The 21401-nt window shown below is 35.2% G+C and overlaps 1 protein-coding gene across 7 annotated transcripts; it reads right to left on the reverse strand.

Annotated features, from left to right (window-relative positions):
- Positions 1-283: 283 nt before the first annotated feature.
- LOC107028309 (YTH domain-containing protein ECT3-like) lies at positions 284-21178 on the reverse strand. 7 transcript variants are annotated; one of them, XM_015229339.2, is made up of 10 exons: positions 20958-21175; positions 6717-6826; positions 4383-4484; positions 4255-4316; positions 3888-4139; positions 3710-3786; positions 3184-3562; positions 1708-1764; positions 769-830; positions 284-687 (listed from the first exon to the last, which is right to left on the reverse strand). In XM_015229339.2, the coding sequence occupies exons 2-10, from the start codon at positions 6805-6807 to the stop codon at positions 648-650; spliced, it is 1122 nt and encodes a 373-aa protein (XP_015084825.1). In that variant the 5' UTR covers positions 6808-6826; positions 20958-21175; the 3' UTR covers positions 284-647. The 7 variants fall into 7 exon arrangements, 6 of the variants coding, with proteins under 6 accessions (XP_015084825.1, XP_027774871.1, XP_015084824.1 ...); XM_027919070.1 differs by adding an exon at positions 9032-9244 and having other exon boundaries at positions 4255-4484; positions 6717-6823; XM_015229338.2 differs by adding an exon at positions 9032-9244 and having other exon boundaries at positions 4255-4484.
- Between the last annotated feature and the right edge of the window lie 223 nt (positions 21179-21401).

Raw genomic sequence — 21401 nt, forward strand, 5'->3', positions numbered from 1 at the left:
ATTTATATATTACAAACTATCTAACACTATTTTGATATCCAACATGTTGTCTTTAAGGCAGACCACAACCCCAAGAGCAATTCATCAGTGTTGCAAACTCTCAAAGACTATTCTTCCTCCGAATATATATTTCCCATCTAGTGTTCGATAACCGCACTAATTCTCAACTATTACAGACACACGTGATTTTTTCATACCTAGAACTCGAACACGAATATACATATTTGATAGACCATTAAAATGATATTGAAGAATAACTAGTAGCATCACAAGGAAAACAAGGAAGAAGAAAAATTCCTCTCCATCCCAAAAATTAAGAAGATATTATCCATTTCTATACAGTACTTGACTGTATAAAGAATGAATATATGAGTATAGAGAGACTTGCTAATTTCCAGTACAAGTTCCCATTAACAGTATAAAAGTTTCCATTCGAAAACAGGAAGGAGAGAAGGGTGACAAGAGGGTCATATAATACAGTACAGATATACTCCAACATTATAGCAATATATGCTCCTAAGTTTTAAGTTTTACAAAAATAAAGAAACAATTTCGCAAGAGCCACCACTTCGCGACAACTGCAACAATACAATTATCAACCATATCAGCCTGCTCGCCAAGAAAACCAATTCAACCAATGGGGAGATTTAGTGACCTCTCCTTTTCTTCGAACTGCGACCTGATTGCCTGCAAAGATAATAGATATAGGTCACTCAGCTGGTTCGTTGCATCCCAAGTGTGTTGGAAATGAGAAGTAAAAAAACTTACGAATCTTCACAGTTTTCTTGACTGGCTAATGACCTCTGTGTACTCCGTGATGGTCCTGAAACCTAGATAAAGAGAGGTAACTTATTGCATAATGGAAACCTGACGTTTTATTCAGAATCCTTTCTAACGAAAGATTCTTTAAAAATCTGTGTGCAAGTCATGGATATCCACACTAAGAAACACTCAACAGATACATATATCGAACAAGACCACTTTCAAAAACCGAGTTTAAATACATTAATGAACCACTTAATCATGCTAGAGAAAAGAAAAGGAAATGTCATCAACAAAACTAGATAGATATCATAATCATGGAATGTGATTCACGTTAAAGATGCCTGGGTGGTGAAATGGTAGATACCGAAGACTCAAATCTCATGCTAAAGAGTAGAACAGAAACTGAAATTTCGAGGACCCTAACTATAGCACATGAATTTATCACAATACTTCACCCAAAGAACCAACCACATTTAGATCATCAACCACTAGATAGCATGGAGAAAAAACTACATAGCATGGAGAAAAAAGAGGGATGGGAGTCGCCCCAAGTTTTTTATGAACAAGAAGTTCATCTGGAGCCAACAGTTTGGGCGTCCGTGAGTTTCAAAACCCGGAGATAATGGACCCGCCCCTCTGTCCTTCTCCACTTAAATACTAGACTTAGTTCACTAGGTGCAAGGTTCAAACTTGATACTTAAGACACAAATTCCTCAATTGAGCTAACCATCTCTTGCTTATAGCACTACGAGGAAATGCTAAATGCTACAAGCTTTTCTCCGAAAAGAAAGAAAATTAGAATAGATTTTCCAGAACATAGATTAACTAAAAGGATAAAGGTGAACATTTTACAGTTCAAAATCCAACCCAACAGAGCATGGTTCATGAGTTTATTCGATAATACAGGAATATATAACATAAAAAATGTCAAAGAGTACTAACAGGGTGGGGCGATCTTTTGCTGCCTCTCCTACAAGCTTCAAGATACTCTTCATATGTCTACAACAAGAGAAAGGAGTATGAACAGCAAGTTTACAGTAATATCTTAATCATGGCAACATGATTTATTGGTAGGTCTAACAGCTACAACATGTGGTTCAAGAAGTATTACACTTGTTAAAAAAACATTCTTCAAACTAAATTCGGCAAGGACAGAGAATATGTAACCTGCTAAGTTCATAGCTAGGAGCCAGGTGAATAAAATATGATGTAGTAAGAACATAAGAACTGTAGTGTCTTGAAAATATCAATAATGCAGCAGTCTAAGAGACAATATGAGTCAGAGGCCTTAAATAGCAGCCATGCAAGAGAGGTGGAAAGAGAGAAGTTGCTGGTGTGTGTGTGTTACTTAATGGGAGGTAGGGGGCAAATGTAAAGAAGAAGAATGTCTACGAATCCCACCTAGCATTTCCTTGGACTAGCCCCTTTGTCAAGGTGCATAAAGCACCAAAGAACAAGAAAAACTTCACCCATAAAATAGGAATAACCTAATAACTTCATATAACTGGTGGTGTCCGGCCAGCTTGTGTGCACCTTGACTAATCCCACTAGATACCTGCGGACTCCACCAGCAGCATAGGTACGGGTACCAGGTAACTCTGTTGAGGTAGAAATCACCTAGTTTTTACCTCTGTTGGGTTTTCAACTTGAGACATCATAGTTCTCAGCCCACTTCATTGACCACCAGGTCACACACCCTTGGATGTGAATAACCTGATAACTTTCCACTCTACAATTGAAAATAAACTAAAATCTTATAAACCATTTATTTCTATACCTGCAGGAAATATTACTCAATGAAAAAGGACTTACATTGACTTCTAAGACAACAAGGATTCATGTAAAGTTGGAAATTAAACTAAAATCTTATAAAACATTTTGCTACGAAGTTTGATTTAAACAAACACCTTGATACTTAATGATAATAAAGTAATACAATTAATGGTATCAAGGTTCAATAGATGTGCATTTGTTTAAGGAATTGTAAGTCCACACCTGTGAGTCTTATCATACAAACAGAAGATTTGAAAGTCTAACTACAGAAAGAATCAGATGATACATGGTCCAGTATCAAGAAATCTGGTGAAGGGCTTGCAAGTTAAAAATTACTGAATTGGGCAATTTCTGGCATATGCCTTCAACAGTAGATAACCATTTTTGTATAAATGCACTCAAAGTACAGATTCATATGCATTCAAAGAAAAGGAGGACGCTAGATATCAAAATAGTCAGAAAAGAGAAATAAGCTTTCTTGGCTGAAAACTGAAATCATCAGCAAACTTTGAGGGAGTACAAAAGAGTATTTCATCTTCTGGACAAATACAGGAACAATCCATTTGACCTTTGTGCAACAATAATTAAAAATTAAGGGTAAGACGGGAACTTCTAATAAATAATGGTAAGATAGGAAACACAAACCATTTCAAGAATGTCATCTTCAGTCAAATTACTAGCAAGTGGGCTTCTTTCTGCCGGCAAGCCCCACATGTTAATTTGAGGACCCATGTCAGTGTCTACATGGAGATTAGCAAAGCTTCTATTCCTCTGTGAATGCCTCGACTGTCTCGACTTTGATTCCCCTGATGCAATGGCTGACTCCTCAGCAGAAAATACACCATTAATTCTCAGAGGTGCTACGTGAAGTCTACTAGCATCAATTTGATGTTGGTAGAGTAAAGAGGGAGAAAACATGGTCCCATTAGGTATCAGAGATGCATTATAGTCTTGATCTCCAAGATGCAGTGAAGGCTCTACATATGGCCTTTTAGAAGAGAGCTCATTCCTTGCAAAGACATCCCTGGATGAGCCAATAACAATTATAAAGAGAAAAATCATTTGGACCAATTTTTCCACAACTCTAGCACTAATTCAATTTTGAAAAAAGGCTGTATGTTTCCAAATAATGGAACGGGCACTATTTAAGTTTTCGAGGAAAGAACTATACATTTTCAAATTAACATCCAAAGCATCCTGTCCATCAAGGAGCTCACATAAAGCTTCACCAATATCTGGAGGTAACTCCTGTTAGCAATACATGTACCAGGGTCATAAAAGCCTCTTTACTAACAAGAGTACATTGAAAAATTAAGTGAATAGTACTAAGACAAGAATATAACCCATGCCTGACAATCTCTACTAATTTTGACTGGTTTGTTTTGATTCCATGGATTCTTAAGGTGAAGAGTTCTTTGAAAAGGCAGATCATACAATCGCAGCCAATTCACTTCAAAGCTTCGACCCCAAGAATTACGACCACCATTTCCTTGACTCCAAACTTGGTCTCTTCTCAAACCGACAGAAGAAATCATTTGGGCATACCCTTGGAAATACCCACTAGTGTTTACACTGAATATTAGTATAACCTTGCTGGAATTCTGCTCCCAAAATAAACACAATCATTTGTTGTATTTAAGATAATATGCATATTTATATTACAGATGGTCATTATATTATAATAATCATGGGGATATAAAAGGAAAATCGACTTACATGAAATGCTTCATCCAAAATGGCCTCATTCATGGGTTGAGTAGCCCAAATCCCTCTGTTTACTGATAATTGGATATTTTCATAGTTCAAACTCTTGATTACAAAATATCTTATGCTATAGAGTTTACCCTTTTTAATTGCAGTTGAAATTCCAATCGGCGGAGATGAAAGTGTGAGCTCCTCTGCTATAGAACGATTGGTATCCTCATTTACTCTGAGGCATGAACTATCTGAGAGAAGAGTCCATATTCAAATTTGAATCATTTTGATGTACCAGTATATAGTAATTCATATACTTATCATTTAACCACTACATTCATGTCAAGGACAACGAAGCTACAAGATATCTTCTATTTAATTTTTATTCCTGTGATCAGGTAGCGTGAAACTTCATAAAGGCTACAGTCGAGAGATGTTGAATTTAACAAGAAATTATACAAAATGGAGTTAGCTCCTGAACACTGATCGTCAAGGATGCTACACGATATCTATGATGATTCACATATATAACAGCCCAGAAAATACTAAATAACTCACAGTAAAGAAAAATAAGCATTATTCACAACCAAAACAATATAGCAAGCATAGGAATTAACTCGAACTGTTTGTTCATAGAAACTCAATCATCAAGTTCCAACAACTCAAAACATTTTTCAGAAGAAAATGAATGAGCACACAGCCTATTTCTGCGAATTTTCTACGTAATAATCACGAAAGTCAAGTTAAACTACAATTTATTGTTATGTCCAGAAAGTCAAGTTAGACAGCATTTTATTGTTATGTTTTTGGTGTAATCAGGTATACTCTAATGACATTGTATTGGCAATTGTTGTTTTAGGCTCAATAAAGACTGAAGCAAGTGGAAAAGGAGACAATTGTATATAATGATTTCAGTACAACCCATGTACTGTTTTGTGATATAATACAAAGTTACCTATTTCAAAAAAACGGAGTTAGCTCCTGAACACTGATCATCAAGGATGCTACACGGTATCTATGAGGATTTGCAATATTAAAATCCAATAAGACGACAGGTTGAAAATTTTATCATTAGATTCTAAACTTTATGTACACCACAGGTTCATTATGAAGGCGTGAAATTGGATTCCAATTCTTAATAAGTAAAGTACTCCATAAATTTGTAGGTTCAACTTTCTCAACAATCGCATGTCTTTTTTACAACATTGTAAACAAATTAATGCCAAGCCAGATTGTAGCTGACAGGGGCCAGGACAGATTGTACATACTCAATAAGCTATGCAAGTAACTGAGCTCCTTGTATCGTCACTAATTTATTTATAAAATAAGGTAATTTTATTAACGGGGGCAAAATTATCAAGTAACTGGAAGTCCAGATTATGTCCTTATGAAGAAGTTAAGGCATCTCAAGAGGGACATTATGTGGAAAAAAGAACTATTAGGCTAATTAGAGACAAGGGCAAAAATCTTGATGGAATGTTAGAAAAGGATGCTGACAACAGAGTTTTAACACAAAAAGAAAAGGAAAAAACCATACTGTTTATTCTCATCAATAAGTAACATTTATAGTTCGATTTTGCCCTTTGTTTCTCCAACAAATTGTGTTGAAATGATATTATTGCTCCATGAACTTCATAGCATTTCCAACCAAAAGATACTTGAAGTGTCACATTCATTGGAGGGAATAAAAGTTGTGCATCTAAACCATCTCTGCTTTTGTGCATACAAATTCATGGAGGGTGTGAAACTTCTACACAATCTCAAAGACAGCCATGACTGTTCATACAAATGAACAACACGCATAATTGAATTATGAAAAGATTTAGAGCCTGTTTGGATTGGCTTATTTCAAGTGTTATTAAGCATTTTTGTAGTGTTTGGGTAAAATAAAAAAGTGTTTTTAAGTTTCTTAAGCTAAATAGGAAAAAAAAAAAAGCCAAAAGCATAAGTTAGAACTCCTAACTTACGGATTTTGGCTTATAAGTCAAAAGCTATAAGCCCAATCAAACAGGCTCTTAGTATCACTTTTTCGTGGTTTAGTGGAAAGACCTAATAATATCAAGCCACCTTACAGCCTCAAGAAACCATGCAAGTAACTAGAACTCTTCATGGCATCACTAATTACTAACTAGTGGACCTCCTTTCTATCAAATTCAGCAAGCTCTTTCTAATTCTCAAGTGAAGCTCCCGTCAAAGTAGAAAAGACTGGAATTGTTTTGCCATCCCTAACACGTTTAAGAATACTCATTGCTCATCAGTTGAATAGAAAAGCCAGCCAAAAGATACTTGCAGCATACAACTTTTGCACCAATATTAAATTGTGGGCAGTGTAAATGACCACATCCTTGTCTTTGTCATGCAGACACATTCAAAGAAACCTTGTAACAAATCTCAGTAGAAACTACTAAAAAAAAAAGAAAATACAAACAAAACAAAATCCACACAGATAGCTAAATTCTGAATAGATTTCGCATCAGAGTTACCTGGTCCGTCAAAATTTCTTCTTTCATTTTTGTAGTCGGTCACTATGGAATTAGCTATAGCTGCATTTTTTCTTGCAGTATCTGATGGCATATCTGCTTACAACCTCCTGCTGAAAAAAAAAATTTAACAGAATGACAGAAATTAGGTTTAAGAGTATAAAACCTCAAAGAAGATAAAATAATATATATCAGAAGGTAAAATGAGGATAACTTCTGAAATTAAAACCTCACTACAGTAAATAATCATATTAGGTCAACCAATAAGGCTGTATATGTTAGGTAGAGGAGCATAGAACATTACGTGTTCTAAACACGATTACAACAATAAAGAGACTGCAATAAGCACGCTTGGCTCTCTGTCAAACTGTATGAAGATCATCATTTAGTATATAGGGAAGCACATAACTCCTTGGACAGCTAGAAATATGGAACACTAGAAGAAAATTTCAGATGAAATCATTTATAAATATCACAACAATATACTCCGTGTAATCCCACACAGACCTTACCAATAAACAATTAATCACAAATCAAATCGAAAACTAATACACATCATCAACCTTCAAAGAAATAGAGTTTGAATATCATATGGATGCTATTGTGACAACTGGGAACATGGCATGCCAAAGAGCAGGAAACTGAAAAATCTACAGAACTCATCCGTGCCAACTAACTCAAAAAGAAAAGTGCAGAAAAAAGTTTTTAGTACTTTGTTTTAGGTTTTCACTGTCCATATCAAGTAGTCATTCCACGATGAATCCTATTGCATCTATAAGAAAGGTAGAAACCAACTTACAAGACAAAGGTCATTTAACACAATTTGAGGACCAGCATTCTACAGTTATCCTCCTAATCATGCATTCTCTCATAGCAAATATTGAATTTTCTAAAGATATAAAAGAGTCTACCCCCATCCAAAATTTAAACCCTTCACTTGTGCAAGGCAATGACCAAATTCTTACTACGTCTGGCACCGGAGTTGTTCCTGACTTACAGACTGACTTCAGATTCATTCAGCTTTTAAATTAAAATCTCAGATTTAAACTTTAGTCTACTTTTATCCATTTTCTTTCACTTACACCCTCATCATTTGGTTTAGCAGTTTGAGTTTTACGCACCACTTGATTCATTGCAGAAGTGTAAGGGTAAAGTCTCTTTCATGAATAACTTTTCTCCTTTTCGATTCTTAATTTGATATTTTCCCTTCTTCTTCAGTTTCCCTTTTCATTTCTCATATATCCGCTCCTTTCAATTTTTCTATTTGCTAATTGCAACTACTAAACTCTTAAACATCCAACAGTGTGTCAGAGTGATACTTAGAGTACATTCTTCAACGTTTTAACATAACGCTCACTATTTCGAGAGACTTCACCTAAAATGGACAGATAAAGGCTATTCATCTTTCTCTATGAAAATAAAAGGGAAAAACCCTCAAACAACAACAATATAACCAGTGTAGTCCCACAAAGTGGGGTTTGGGGAGAGTAGAGGGTACACAAACCGTTACCCCTACTTCATAGGTAGAGAGGTTGTTTCAAATAAACCGTCAGCTCAAGGAAAACAGTCCAAAGCACTCCCAAAAAGAAGTAATGGAAGTGCAAGTACAACAAATAATAACAAAAATTAATGATGGTAACAGAACAGACATAATAGAAGTATAAGGAACAAAAGATAGTACCAGAAATCGAAGGACATGAAACTACAAGAACAATACTACAACTACTAATACGAACGGACAACACACACTTCTACCTAGTACCTACTAACCTTCTACCCTAACTGTGTCCTCCACACTCGTGTCTAAGGTCATGTCCTCAGCAAGCTAAAACTATGTCATCTCCTACCTAATCACCTCTCTCTCTTTAATACTTATCCAGTCTACCTTTACCTCTCCTAAACCCACATGATTAAACAATTCAGTCTACAAATTCTATTTTATAAATAATTCATTTACAATTTCAACATAATAATAAAATGCTCACAGAATTCAATAAGAACTCCAACTGACCTTCGGGTCATTCACCCCCCAAAAACCCACATGATAAAACAATCCAATCTGCAAATTCTTTCCTTAAATATGATTCATTTATAACTACCACATTATAATAAAATGCTCACAGAATTCAATAAAATCCAACCAACTTTTACAACAGTTTATTCATCTTTCTTTAAAGCAGCGTTCTTAAAGGCGAACACCTCTCGCCAAAGGCGATGAGGCGTGGCAAGCCGACGACGCTGCGCCAATTCCGGCAAAACGTAACAAGGTCAAAAAGGCAAGCCAGGGCAAGTGGTGACTGGAAACTTGAAATCAATACCTCGACTGGAATTAGAGTTCGCGACGACTGCTGCTATGAGTTCGACTGGAAACTTGAGGTCGAGGGTTGTGATTGCTGCAACGACGAGTTCTCTCTTCTCTTACGTGAGTCGTGACTTCTCTCTTCTCTTCTTTTTCCCTATTTTTAGTACTCTCTCAGTCCCTCAATTTTTATTGTGAAGTCTAATTTCTGAAGAACTGAAGACACTGGCCACTGCCAACATTTAAAAAATAAATAAATATATTTGACTTATTTATACTCATTAACCTAAAGCTCTTACCTCATTAGGCTTATGTTTTTGAATTGAAATATTTGATAATATATGTTATTGCTATTTTTTTGAAATTATATATATGTTATTGCTATTGAGATTTTGGAAATTTATATACGCAATTAAATATTTTTAATTTTTGGTATTAATTGGCACCGCGATTGCCGCTCGCCTCGTGGCGAGGCAAGCCCTTGTCGCCTTTCGCCGTCCAAAATATTGCTTTAAAGAAAAAAAAAGAAAATCCCACATGATAAAACCACTTAGTCAACAAAAATAACTTTTTCTTTACAACCAAAACAACTTCTGAATTACACTTTTCAACATTCATTCCTAACAAGTAAGATACTGAATGACCAAAAATGATTCATTCATCATTCTTTCAGGAAAAAAAAAGATAAAAAAAAGAAACGCACATGATAAAAAAATTCAATCTGCAAATTATTTGCTTACAAATGATTCATTTACAACTTCTACAAGTGTTCACAGAATTCAAAAAAAAAATCGACCAACAGTCAAAAAAAGAAAGAAATCCCACATGATAAAACCACTCAACCAACAAAAAGAACCTTTACAGCCAAAACAACTCCAAAATTACGCTCAACATTCCTCCCGAACAAGTAAGAAACTGAATGACCGAAAGGTTAATATATTTTTCCATGTAAACATTAGATTCATCGTTTTTAGAAGTAATTTTATTCCGCAAAACTGAAAATGGACAGAATTTACCTTAAAATCACAAAAAAAGTACCGGTTGGAACAAGAGCGAGCGGAATAGCAGAGTAGTTCTCCAGACGGAGATAAAATTGTGCCCTAATTTTTCTGTCTCTAAGACCCAATTTAGCCCTAACAATTATTCTTTATATTTGATTTATTTTGAGGGAAATAAGAAAATATAATATGGTTAAAATAGAATACCAATAATAAAAAACAATATTCCTATATATTTTGGTGAATAAATAAAATTGGTTGAAACAATAAAGATAGTGATCAAACATTATTTGGACAAGATTTACCTAATCTACTTTTCAAAATTAAAATCTTTATTCAAAAAGACGTAAAACTAATTATACATTAAGGTAAGGAGATTTAATATTGGATCTCCGAAGTCTTAAATAATAAAGCAAGGTGATATTGATCCATTTTAATCATGATTAATTACAACTGTTAAACACTTAAACATCCAACAATGTGTCAGAGTGATATTTCAGAGTACATCTTCGACATTTTAAGATAATGCTCACTATTTCGAGAGACTTCAACTAAAATAAACAACTAAAGTTTATTCATCTCTCTATGAGAAAATGGAAAAAAAACTCTCAAACAACAACAATATAACCAGTGGTCCCACAAAGTGGGGTTTGGAGAGGGTAGAAGGTACACAAACCTTACCCCTACCTCATAGATAGAGAGGTTCTTACAAATATACCCTCGACTAAAGGAAAAACAGTCCAAAGCAATCCCAAAGAGAAGTAACAGAAGTTCAAGAAACAACAACTAATAACAAAACAATAGATGTAACAGAACAAAAACTAAAAAAAGACAATACCATCAATGGTACTATTTTTTTTATTTTTGTTGGAACGATTATTTTAACCATATTATATTTCCTTATTTCCCTCTAAATTAAAAAAAAAACAAATATAAAGTATAATTGTTAAGGCCAAATTGAGTCTTAGAGACAGAAAAATTAGGGCACAACTTTATCTCCATTTGAAAAACTACTTTTCTACCGTGTTCTCTCTCCCTCTCGTTCCAACTAAAGTTATCTCCGTAAATTTTAAGGTAACTTCTCCTTTCCATTTTTCAGTTTTGCGGCATAGAGTTACTTCAATTATCACTGAAACCAAAGTTTACATGGAAAAATAGATACTCTTTTTGGTTATTCAATTTCTTACTCGTTCAGAATGAATGTTGAAGAGTGTAATTCCGTAGTTGTTTTGGCTATAAATAAACTATTTTTTTTGTTGACGGAGTGGTTTGCGAGTTATTGCATAGGAGCGGGGTTTTACCCTGTGCGCACCCAAAGGATAGCGGCTGCAAGTTTTCCCGTGTCATAAAAAAAATTGAAATAAAAGAGATAGTGTCAGAATTGTATTTGCACAATATTTATTTAATCTACAAAAATTAAAATCTTAAGTTATAAAAAGACATTATACTACTAATTTTTCATAAAGTTAAAGGGCTCTCTCAAGTATTAATAACAAAAGAAAACTGACCTTGATCGGTTTTAATCAGGATTAAGTGAAGTTGAGCCTGATTAATATTGTTATTTTGGGGTATTGTTAAATACTTAAAAAATAAAATTTACAAACTCGCTTTTTTCATATTCAGATTTCAATTTTGTTTATTCCCTTCCTTCTCTTATAATCATCATTACCGTCTACCTTCCATTTCTTCTTCTTTGTTTCATTATTTGTTATTGTTATCACTACAAATCATTCTTATCTTTTGTCTTCAAAGCAACAAGTTAAATGAGAAGCTAGAGGCAAGAACATTGCCTTAAGTTGGACAGCTATGCTACGAAACTAATATTCTTAAATTGCTTAAGAGACTTTTGACAATTGAAGAAAGAAAATTCATAGTGAAACTAATTCCTTATTGGGACTATGAAACTTCCAACACAAGCATCATGGATGGTGCAAAAGATATTGCATACGAGGAAATTCTGGCAGACTTGGGGAGTCACTGAAAAGCTGATCCATGAAGGAAAATTTCTGATCTCAAAGGCGTATACACCAGCTAAGAGGTGAGGATCCTAATGTGGAATGGAAGAACTTGGTATGTCATAGTTGTGCTGAAGCAAATATATTTATACTACGGCTACAAATTAAAGACCTACTATTGAAATGGCGTATTCAAGTGGCAGCAACATGTGTCCTATGTAATGATGAACCTGAAAGTACAGATCATTTATTTTTAAATGCCCCTATACCAAAGCATTATGGACATAAATATTCTACAAAGATATAAATAGATAGCATATCTTTAGGATTTCCTCTTTATTTTTTTTCCTTGGTTAGCTTCTAATATCATTGTATTTACACACGTTTTACCTATTGAATAAGATACAAGTTATTCTCTCCAATTCCTTGCGCATGGTATTAGAGCATAATCGAAATTGTGAGACTTGAAGTGGTGGCTCTCGAACCTCCTCAGTACTGGTGGTTGCCGGAACTAGCCACTCCTATATTTCTAGTTCATGTGACTTCACCACTAGTGGTCTGTCTTACTAATTTGATGTTGCCTGAACATTCCCAGTTGATTTATGGTGGTTTTCTTATCATTGGACTACATTTTGAAGATTCAACATCAAGATCCGGGTTCTGCAATCTTCCTTTTGGTGATACTTCAGTTTGAGTTTCTTTCCCTGCTGCTGTTTGGTCTATTTTTAGCCAAACTACTGTCTGATTTTTGCTGCTGTTGGTTCAAATTTCCTCTCTGTTGCTTGATTGATTTTCTATCCGGAGCCTTTGGCTATTCATATTTTAGTTTCTTGTTACCCTGTGAACTGCTAGGTATTCGAACCATCTGAACTCTGTTTTGGGTTATTTGGTTTTCCCTGATTTTCTCTACTTGAGTTGAGCCTTTTTTTGAAGTTGACTATTCTCTTGTTTTTTTTTGAGAAGGTAACAGTTGCGTTTATTGACAAGTCATTACATGGGTTGCACTGAAACCATATTTACAGCAAAATCAAAAAGACATCTAACTGACTGTACTTCTAACAAGATCCTAGGATGTCTATAATTGAGTCAGTGTCCTCTAAGTATATTTGTTTACACCAAAACAAAAAAGTTTAACGTAATTTAGTTTGATCATCTGTAGATCACAATTTTTGCTCTCAAAACATCTTGAATTCCTTTCCTTCCATATTGTCCACCAGATACAAGTCGGGACAATCCTCCATCTGTCTTTGTCAGCAGCTCCTACTCCTGCTTCCTCCCAACTATATAGCAATGAGTTATTTTTTTAGGCATGACCCAACTAATACCCCTAAGGCTAACAAAGATTCTCCATAACTGAGTAGTTGTCCTGCACTGTAGAAACAGATGGCTAACCGTCTCAACCTGTTCACCACAAAGGTAACATCTGGAACACAAGGAAAATTTCCTCTTCCTGAGGTTCTCTTGTGTCAAAGCAGCCTCTCTTGTCAATAACCAAGTAAAACAGACAACTTTGAAGGGGATTTTGATCTTCCATATATGTTTCCACGGCCAATGTTGTCTTTGTAGATTTCCTTGGTTCAAAAACTTGTATGCAGAGTTCACCTTGAAACTACCTTTGCTATCTAATTTCCACCAAAGTCTGTCTTTTTCTTCACTAGTACCTTTAAATTCCTCCAACATTCTGAAGAACTCAATGACTGAATCAATTTCCCAGTCATTGAAGTTCCTCCTGAGATGAATGTTCCGACCTTGTTGTGTCCATGTGTCGGCCACATTCACCTCCGGTTGTACTGCCATCACAGCTAAGTTAGGGAATAAATGTTTAAGTTATCTGATCTCAACCAATTGTCCTTCCAAAAAGAAGTCTTGAGCCCATTTCCAACTTTAACATTTGTGTGCTTCTTTACTGAAAAGCAGAGAGTCTCATTCAAAGATAAATGGTTCAAAGATATGAAAAGATTCAAAATAGAAATTGAATTCTTCAAATGGTTTGAATGTTCAAGCCAAATTGATGAAACTAATTCATCACTTCAGGTTTTGATAAATAAGTGGCATACCAAAGATAAGGTTGTTGAAAGTATAACACCCCTCTTGAAGGACTTAATATTCCTTACAGGAAAGATGCATTGAAAGCAGCTCTTTCAAGAAGCCTTCAGAAGAAAAGGACTCTAGCATCGTGACTGTTGCAGATATCAACAAGGTATTCGAACAGAATAATTATACTAACCAAGTTCTTCATGCTGTTTCTAAACAGATAGAAGACTCCAGTTATAATTACAGTGGCACCAGTCAAATTGATAATAAACCCAATTCTTCAAAAAATGGTTTCAATCTAGAAACTAATCCTATTTTCAAAATCCATAAATTTTCCCCTGAAGATTTTCCAAAACCTTCAAGCGAGTTTAATAACTCTCCTGAAATCCTAGAAAGGATTAATGACCAGCTTTCAAAGCTCAAGATTACTCAGGGCAAAAAAATTAGCGCTCTAAAGGATAGGCTCCCCTATTCCAAAAACTTTTATCCCAGACCTTCTTTTCCCGATATTAAATTCGAAGAAAACCATATGCATCCTCAAGGAGTTGCAGATGGAACGGGAATAACAGAATGGAATATTGATGGAATGGCGGATGGCCAGATCTACAATAAACTCCAAGAAATGGGCATGAATGTCACAGCTAACTCATGGATAATAATGACTGTTCTCTCTAAACCATGAAATGAAAGGATGCTCATATATCTGCCATACTCATTTGACTTTCTTATGCAGAAATATTCAGATTGATTTTCCCTCGTCTTCCACCTTCTAGACACGGTCTTCTCATCTATGGATGCTTCTTTGAGGATGTTGCAGATCCATCTCAATATCTTCAGACTCATATCGGACCTTGTCATCATCTTTCGACTGCACTCCACCCATTCGAACCAAGTGTCTCTACCCATTGTCCGTCTAGTAATATCAAAAGACTTGAAACCTGCATTGAAGTAAATTTTGTCTTCTTCAATCTTGTATACAAAGTCTTAAAAACCCCAAGCTGATATGAAAGGAAATGGGAGGTGGAAACCTACCACAAAATGTGGTAGATTAAGGTCAATGGAAGGTTCCTGGTTGAAAGGATGCCGGAAAGAAGCTTCAACCTCCCTCTTAGAAAGTAGGAAAGATGAGGGTTTTGGAAACTGTGCCTGAGAGCTTTTTTATGTAGTAATTGTAATTCATGTTGCAGGTATCATCTTCCAGATTCTCTTGATGGTGCCATCAACTTTCCAGCAACTCCAGCTTATCATAACATCCCTGATATTCTGAGGCAAGACTCATTTGAGGCCAAAAATAGCTAAAAACATACTCCAAAGGTCTGCTGCTATTTGACATTGTAGAATAGGTGGTTGTGTGTTTCTGCTACCTTCATGCACATATAACATCTAGTAGCCATCTGAAACTTCCTTCTAGTCAGGTTGTCTTGGGTCAGGCAAGCTCCATGAAGTGCAGTCCAGCTGAAGCAACTAATCTTAGGAGGCAATTTGATCTTTCATATAAGCTTCCAAGGCCAGTGGTCTGTATATGCATTTTGTGGGCCTAGAAGCTTGAAAGCTGCTTTAACTGAGAACTTCCCACACCTTTTTTCTCCCCAGTTAAGTTGATCCTATGTTTCACTATTAATTGCAACACTGTGTATATTCCATCTAAGGATGATGTTCCAAGAATTCCCACTGAATAGTAGAGTTTGGCTCCCTTGCTATCTGGAACATGTTAGGATAAGCAACCATTAAAGAGGAGTTGCCTATCCATTTGTCTCTCCATAAACTAATATGTTGTCCATCCCTTGCAATTAAGTGTTTATGTTGAGAGAACTCCTCCCATAATTTGCGTATACTTCTCTAGACACCCACTCCATATGGCGCTGTTGAAATATTAGAACACCGGTGGTTTATTGCTCAATGGTTAGCAATTATCACATATTTTCAAAGGCTCTGCTCCTCTTGAGTGCATCTCCACAACCACTTCATAAGTAGGCATTTGGTGTGCAGTGCTAAGTCTCTAATGCCCAGACCGCCTAACTTTTTTGGTAACAAGACTAGTGGCCACTTAACTAAATGGAATTTATGGCTTTTATTGTTCCCTTCCCAGAGAAAATTCCTTCTGGTTTTGTCCAGTTGCTTCAAAGCCTAATTGGATATGGGATGTAGTGACATAGTCGGTCCAGTGCAGAATCTGAATATAGAGTAATGGCACATTCTGCATGTGTATCATGTGGATACATCATCTTTTAACTAAAATTGGACTGAAGCATTCTACTCCATCAAAACTTTGGTGTGATAAGAAGTTGCGCTTCATATTGCATGTCCGGTATATCATGAAAGAAAGAAACATATTGAGGTTGATTGACGTTTTATTCATAAGAAGATTTAGGAAAACTTGATATTTGCGGGCTATGTGAAGACAGCAGCACATGTAGCTGATTGGTTCACGAAGGCATAGAGCTCGAGTAGATTACCTTTGTAACAAGTTGGGCATGATCAATATACATGCTCTAGCTTGAGGGGGAGCATTACAGAATGTATATAGATCTCTTTCTTGATATTGCACAAAGATATAGATAGATAGCATATATCTTTATTTCTTTCCTTAATTAGCTTCTAATATTATTGTATTTATACATGTTTACCTATTGAATAAGATACAAGTTATTCTCTCCAAATTCTTGCACAGTGAGTAATAAAGTGTTTTAATTGCCAAAAAAAATAATTTAATTTAAAAAGAGTCAAGTTATAAGCTTTTAGAATATGTATGTAGCTTTGGGACCTTCTCAAAAAGAGAAGATTATGATAACATGTGAGGAACATATATAAGCCAATAATAGTACTAGATATGAAGTTATAAACTATTCAGTCTCTGTCAGCAAGGAAACTTATACATGGAGAGATTGATCATACCAACAAGAACAAACAACCTCGTCTAATGCATATGACTAATTATATAAAGAAAGAAATTATGTGCAATGGTTTGGAAAGAAAGCTTAGCAAAAAAATAAACCAATAAAATCTCTCTAAAATGACGATCGATTAACCTTTTATTTTGTTGATGATGAGACTAATGTTTTAATGTTACAGTAACCTTCGACCTTAATTGTGTTCTTCACACCCTCCTACTATCTAAGGTCAAGCCCTCAGCAAGCTAAAACTACGTCATCTCCTATCTATCACCTTTCTCTATTTCCGATACTTCTCTGGTCTACCTCTACCTCTCCTCAAACACACATGATAAAATAATTCAGTCTAGAAATCTATGATTATAAATAATTCATTTACAACTTCAACATAATTATAAAATGCTCAGATAATTCAATTAAAACTCCAACTAACCTCCAGGTTAATATACTTTTACAAAATAAAATCTTATTTAAAGAAGACATAATATTAATTATTCATAAAGGTAATTAAGGAGATTTAATATGAGATGTCTCAAGTCTTAAATCACAAAAACAATATGATATTGATCCATTTCAAACATGATTAAGTTTGATGGATTTGACTAATATTATTATTTGGGGAAAATATCAAATAATTTAAAAATAGAATGAATATACTCGCTTTTTATATTTAAATTTGAGGAACTTCTCAATATAGCAACTCAAAAATAGCCTAATTACTCTTCATAAATATAGTTTGATAATTAGAATTTGTAGTTACATGTTATAGGGAGGAGAGAGAAGAGCGAAACTGGTATAGAGAGGAGAGAGGCGAGCAAGAGGAGAGAGGTGAGCGGGAGAGGGCAAAGAGTAAGAGAGAGATGAATTGTATATGTATCTATTAGATAATTGTATATTATACATATTTTGTATATATGGCAAGCGAGATCGGGAGAAGGATGAGAGAGGCGAGCGAGAATGGGAGAGGGAGGAGAGAGGCGAACGAGATTGGGAGAGAAAGAAGAGAGGCGAGGGAGATTGGAAGAGGGAGGAGAGAGGCGAGCAATAGAGGGCAGAGAGTGGAAGAGAGGTGAATTGTATATGTATATCGGTTAGATAGTTGTATATTATGCATATGCATTTGTATATATGGCAAGCGAGATTACAAGAGGGAGGAGAGAGGAGAGAGAGAGAAAGCAGAGTGGGAGAGAGGTGAATTATATATGTATATCAATTAGATAATTGTATATTATACATAAGTATTTGCATATTCTGCGAACATATACAAAACGTGGCTAATTATACAAACTTGAAGTCAGCCCTATAATGTTAGTCGTGGGTGGTAATTATAGCAAAATTATGGCTATGATGAGTAAGTAAGTAGTATAAGTTTGCCTAACCGCGTAATTTTCCCTTTAAATTTCAATTTTGTCAATTCCCACCTTTTTCTTATAAACATTGTCGTCATCTTCCTTCCATGTCTTCTTTTTTCCCTTTGTTGTTATTATAAAGAATCCTTTTTTTGTCTTCAAAGCAACAAATTAAATGAGAAGGTAAAAGCAAGAATTTTTCGTTGGACTCCGACGCGATAGAATTAATATCCTTAGATTACTAAAGAGACTTTCGACAACCGAAGAAAGAAAATTAACTTTTAAAGCTCTTCAAACTAAATAAAAAGGAGCTTAGTTACAAGTTTTAAGAAAATGAACATAGCTTTTGGGAATTTCCCTTAAAAGAAGATTGTAATAACAAGTAAGGAATATGTGTAAGATAATATAGTATTAGATATGAACTATTTAGCCACTAACAACAAAGAAATTCCATGCGAAGACAAGATTGATCATACCAATAAGAACAAACAACTGTTTCTTATTCATGCGCGTATTTTTTATTGAAAAAGAACTACGTGCAATTAGTTGCTAAGAAATCTTAGTAAAAAAAGTTGAACATATAAAATTTATGAAGAATCACGATCAACTAAAAGAAAAATTCTTCTATTGATGGTAAAACTAAAATTTAATTGTTTCACACATACTTGGCATGATACCTAAATCAGAACCTAAAACTAGTTGCTAGTGGAAATGACACAACAAAGAGCTGAACAAACTGATAATCAAAAGAATATGCCGAGCAAATTTACTTAATCAAAGAGAATTTATTCTATCAATACACTTAAAAGATAATTACATGTAACAAAAAAGTGAATTTGCCGAGCAAAGTTGAATTACACATACCTGAATATCAAAAAAGTGAAGTCCAGACCGCACAAGGGTACACAGAGCCGAGACAGAACTACAACTATATCCAGCTGTTACCAGAACTTTTTGTAGGGACGGAAAAGAACTACTAAAAGATTCTTACTCTAAGCAAATTCACCCTCAACTTGAAAGAAGTGTACTTCAGTCAAAATCAATCTCAAATTACTTTGCACCAACTCATACTGAACTAAAATCCAACCCTACTACAGTGGTAAGCTTCTATTGGTCTAGCTTAACTAGCAACCCAGTAGATTAATAATCAAGGTATTCTATTGGCAAAAGAGAAGACATCAGAACCTCAGTTATGGAACGCTTGATGATTGACCTTTTGTACAATTAGTTCTGTTTAACATAACTCTATAGTAGATGCAACAGAAGTCAAGCTTTCAAGTAAAGGCCTGTTCAAGTTTGACATGCCACTAGAATCCTGCCAGCAAGTCCTCTTTGCACCCTGTAAAGTCCTTAGTTCCCTTGTTTGTACTTCTATGATTTTAAATTAAGGAGAAGCAGATATTTGTTTTTCATAATGTTAAGTCTCCAAATGTTAGCTGAAACAAGCAAAACCACATATGTAGAACGTGTGCTACACAATTATGGTGTAAAGGTTTAATATTTTACATTGACAATATGAATATCAAGCTATTTAAAAACAAACAACAAATATCAATCTAGTATAAGCGTAGATTTGTGCCCTGCAAGAAGGGTTAGCGACCTGGTGCAGCCAGTTAATAAGGATTAGGTTGAATTGACAATGCAAGAATTCTTTGAAGTACATCCGTATCCATCAACTACTGCATCACCCTGCTCTCTGTTCCATTAGTCAGTATCACTGTCTGCCTATTATGTTCGCAAGTCGAATCTTAGTTCAGGCCTACCCCTGCACCTCTTTTCACCTAAACAGGAGGCACCTGCCCCAGAAATGCATGCCTCATAAGTCATATCACAGTCTACCAGCACCTCTTTTTTTCTCTATAGGAGGCAAAACTATATGCCTTATACCACAGTCGGCCCACTATGCTTGCAAGTGGAATCTTAGCTTAAGCCTATCTTTGCACCCTTTTTTTCTGTATACTGCACCCACACCAGAAAAACTACATGCCACGTATCACAGTCTTCCCATTCTGCTGGTAATATCTAGCTCGAGCCTACCTATACACACCCTTTTTCCACGATAAAAGCACGCGGACTAGAAAAACTACACCCCTTGCCTCACCTCTTTTTCTCTATAGAAAGCCCCCAAGCCCAGAAAAACTACACGCCTCGCCTCACACCCGGAGTAAAACAACGACATACCCATTGTAATCTCACAAATGGAGTTTGGGAGGATGACGTGTATGCAGGCGTTAGCCCTACCATGTGAAGGTAGAGAGGTTGTTTCGAAGACCCTTAGCTCATGTAAAGCATATCAAACATACTAAAGCAACATTATATAAGCCATTTCAAAAAAAATCGAAGAGCTTTATCAACAACCAGCACTACAATAACTGAAACCAAGAGAACAGCAAGTAATAATAAAATCCAGGAATAAGATACACATACATCGGAGTAATTATAATAATAATAACCTTACTACAAAAACAGCAAGCTACTACCTGTTAACCTTCTACTCTAAATCACTCCTAGTGTATATTACTTAAATCCAATAATTATGCCGAATTCCCAATACCAATCACATACAATTTTGATAGAGTAAAAAGAACAGAACCCAACTCAGGATTTAGCGTAAATTGATGCAAAAACAGATGAAACAATACAGAAACCGAAGATTAAAAAAATACTCTTAACAGTACCCTAAACAACAAAACCAAAGAAGAATAAGCAAATACTGACAAATTCGAGGCGAAGATTATCGAAATCGCCATCATCCTTGAGCTCACATATTACATCTTCAGCCCTTGTCCTTCTCCCATTCTCCATTGAATTTGTAAAAACAGTAAACCCTATACTAATTGGTAAAGAGGGAAAATTGATTTTGAAAGGCCAAAGGGTGTCCTGGTTAATTGTAGCTATTGCATCAAATATATAAGGTTGTGATTTAAAAAATTAGAATTTTTGTTGGTTTGTTTAGTAAAATTAAGTATATAATTCAACTTCTATATATATTTTCTTGCTTGACTAATTAGAATAACGTGTTAAAATTATTATTCACATCATTTTTTTGTTATGTTTGAACTATTCGCAGTTAAGTTCACATCTTAGTTAGTTCCATCATTGAGGGGTTAGGGAGACTTGATTCAGATCGTAATTAACCTTGAATTACTGAGCCTCATTCTT

The sequence above is a fragment of the Solanum pennellii genome, chromosome 8 (assembly GCF_001406875.1).
Source record: "Solanum pennellii chromosome 8, SPENNV200".
NCBI lineage: Eukaryota > Viridiplantae > Streptophyta > Magnoliopsida > Solanales > Solanaceae > Solanum > Solanum pennellii.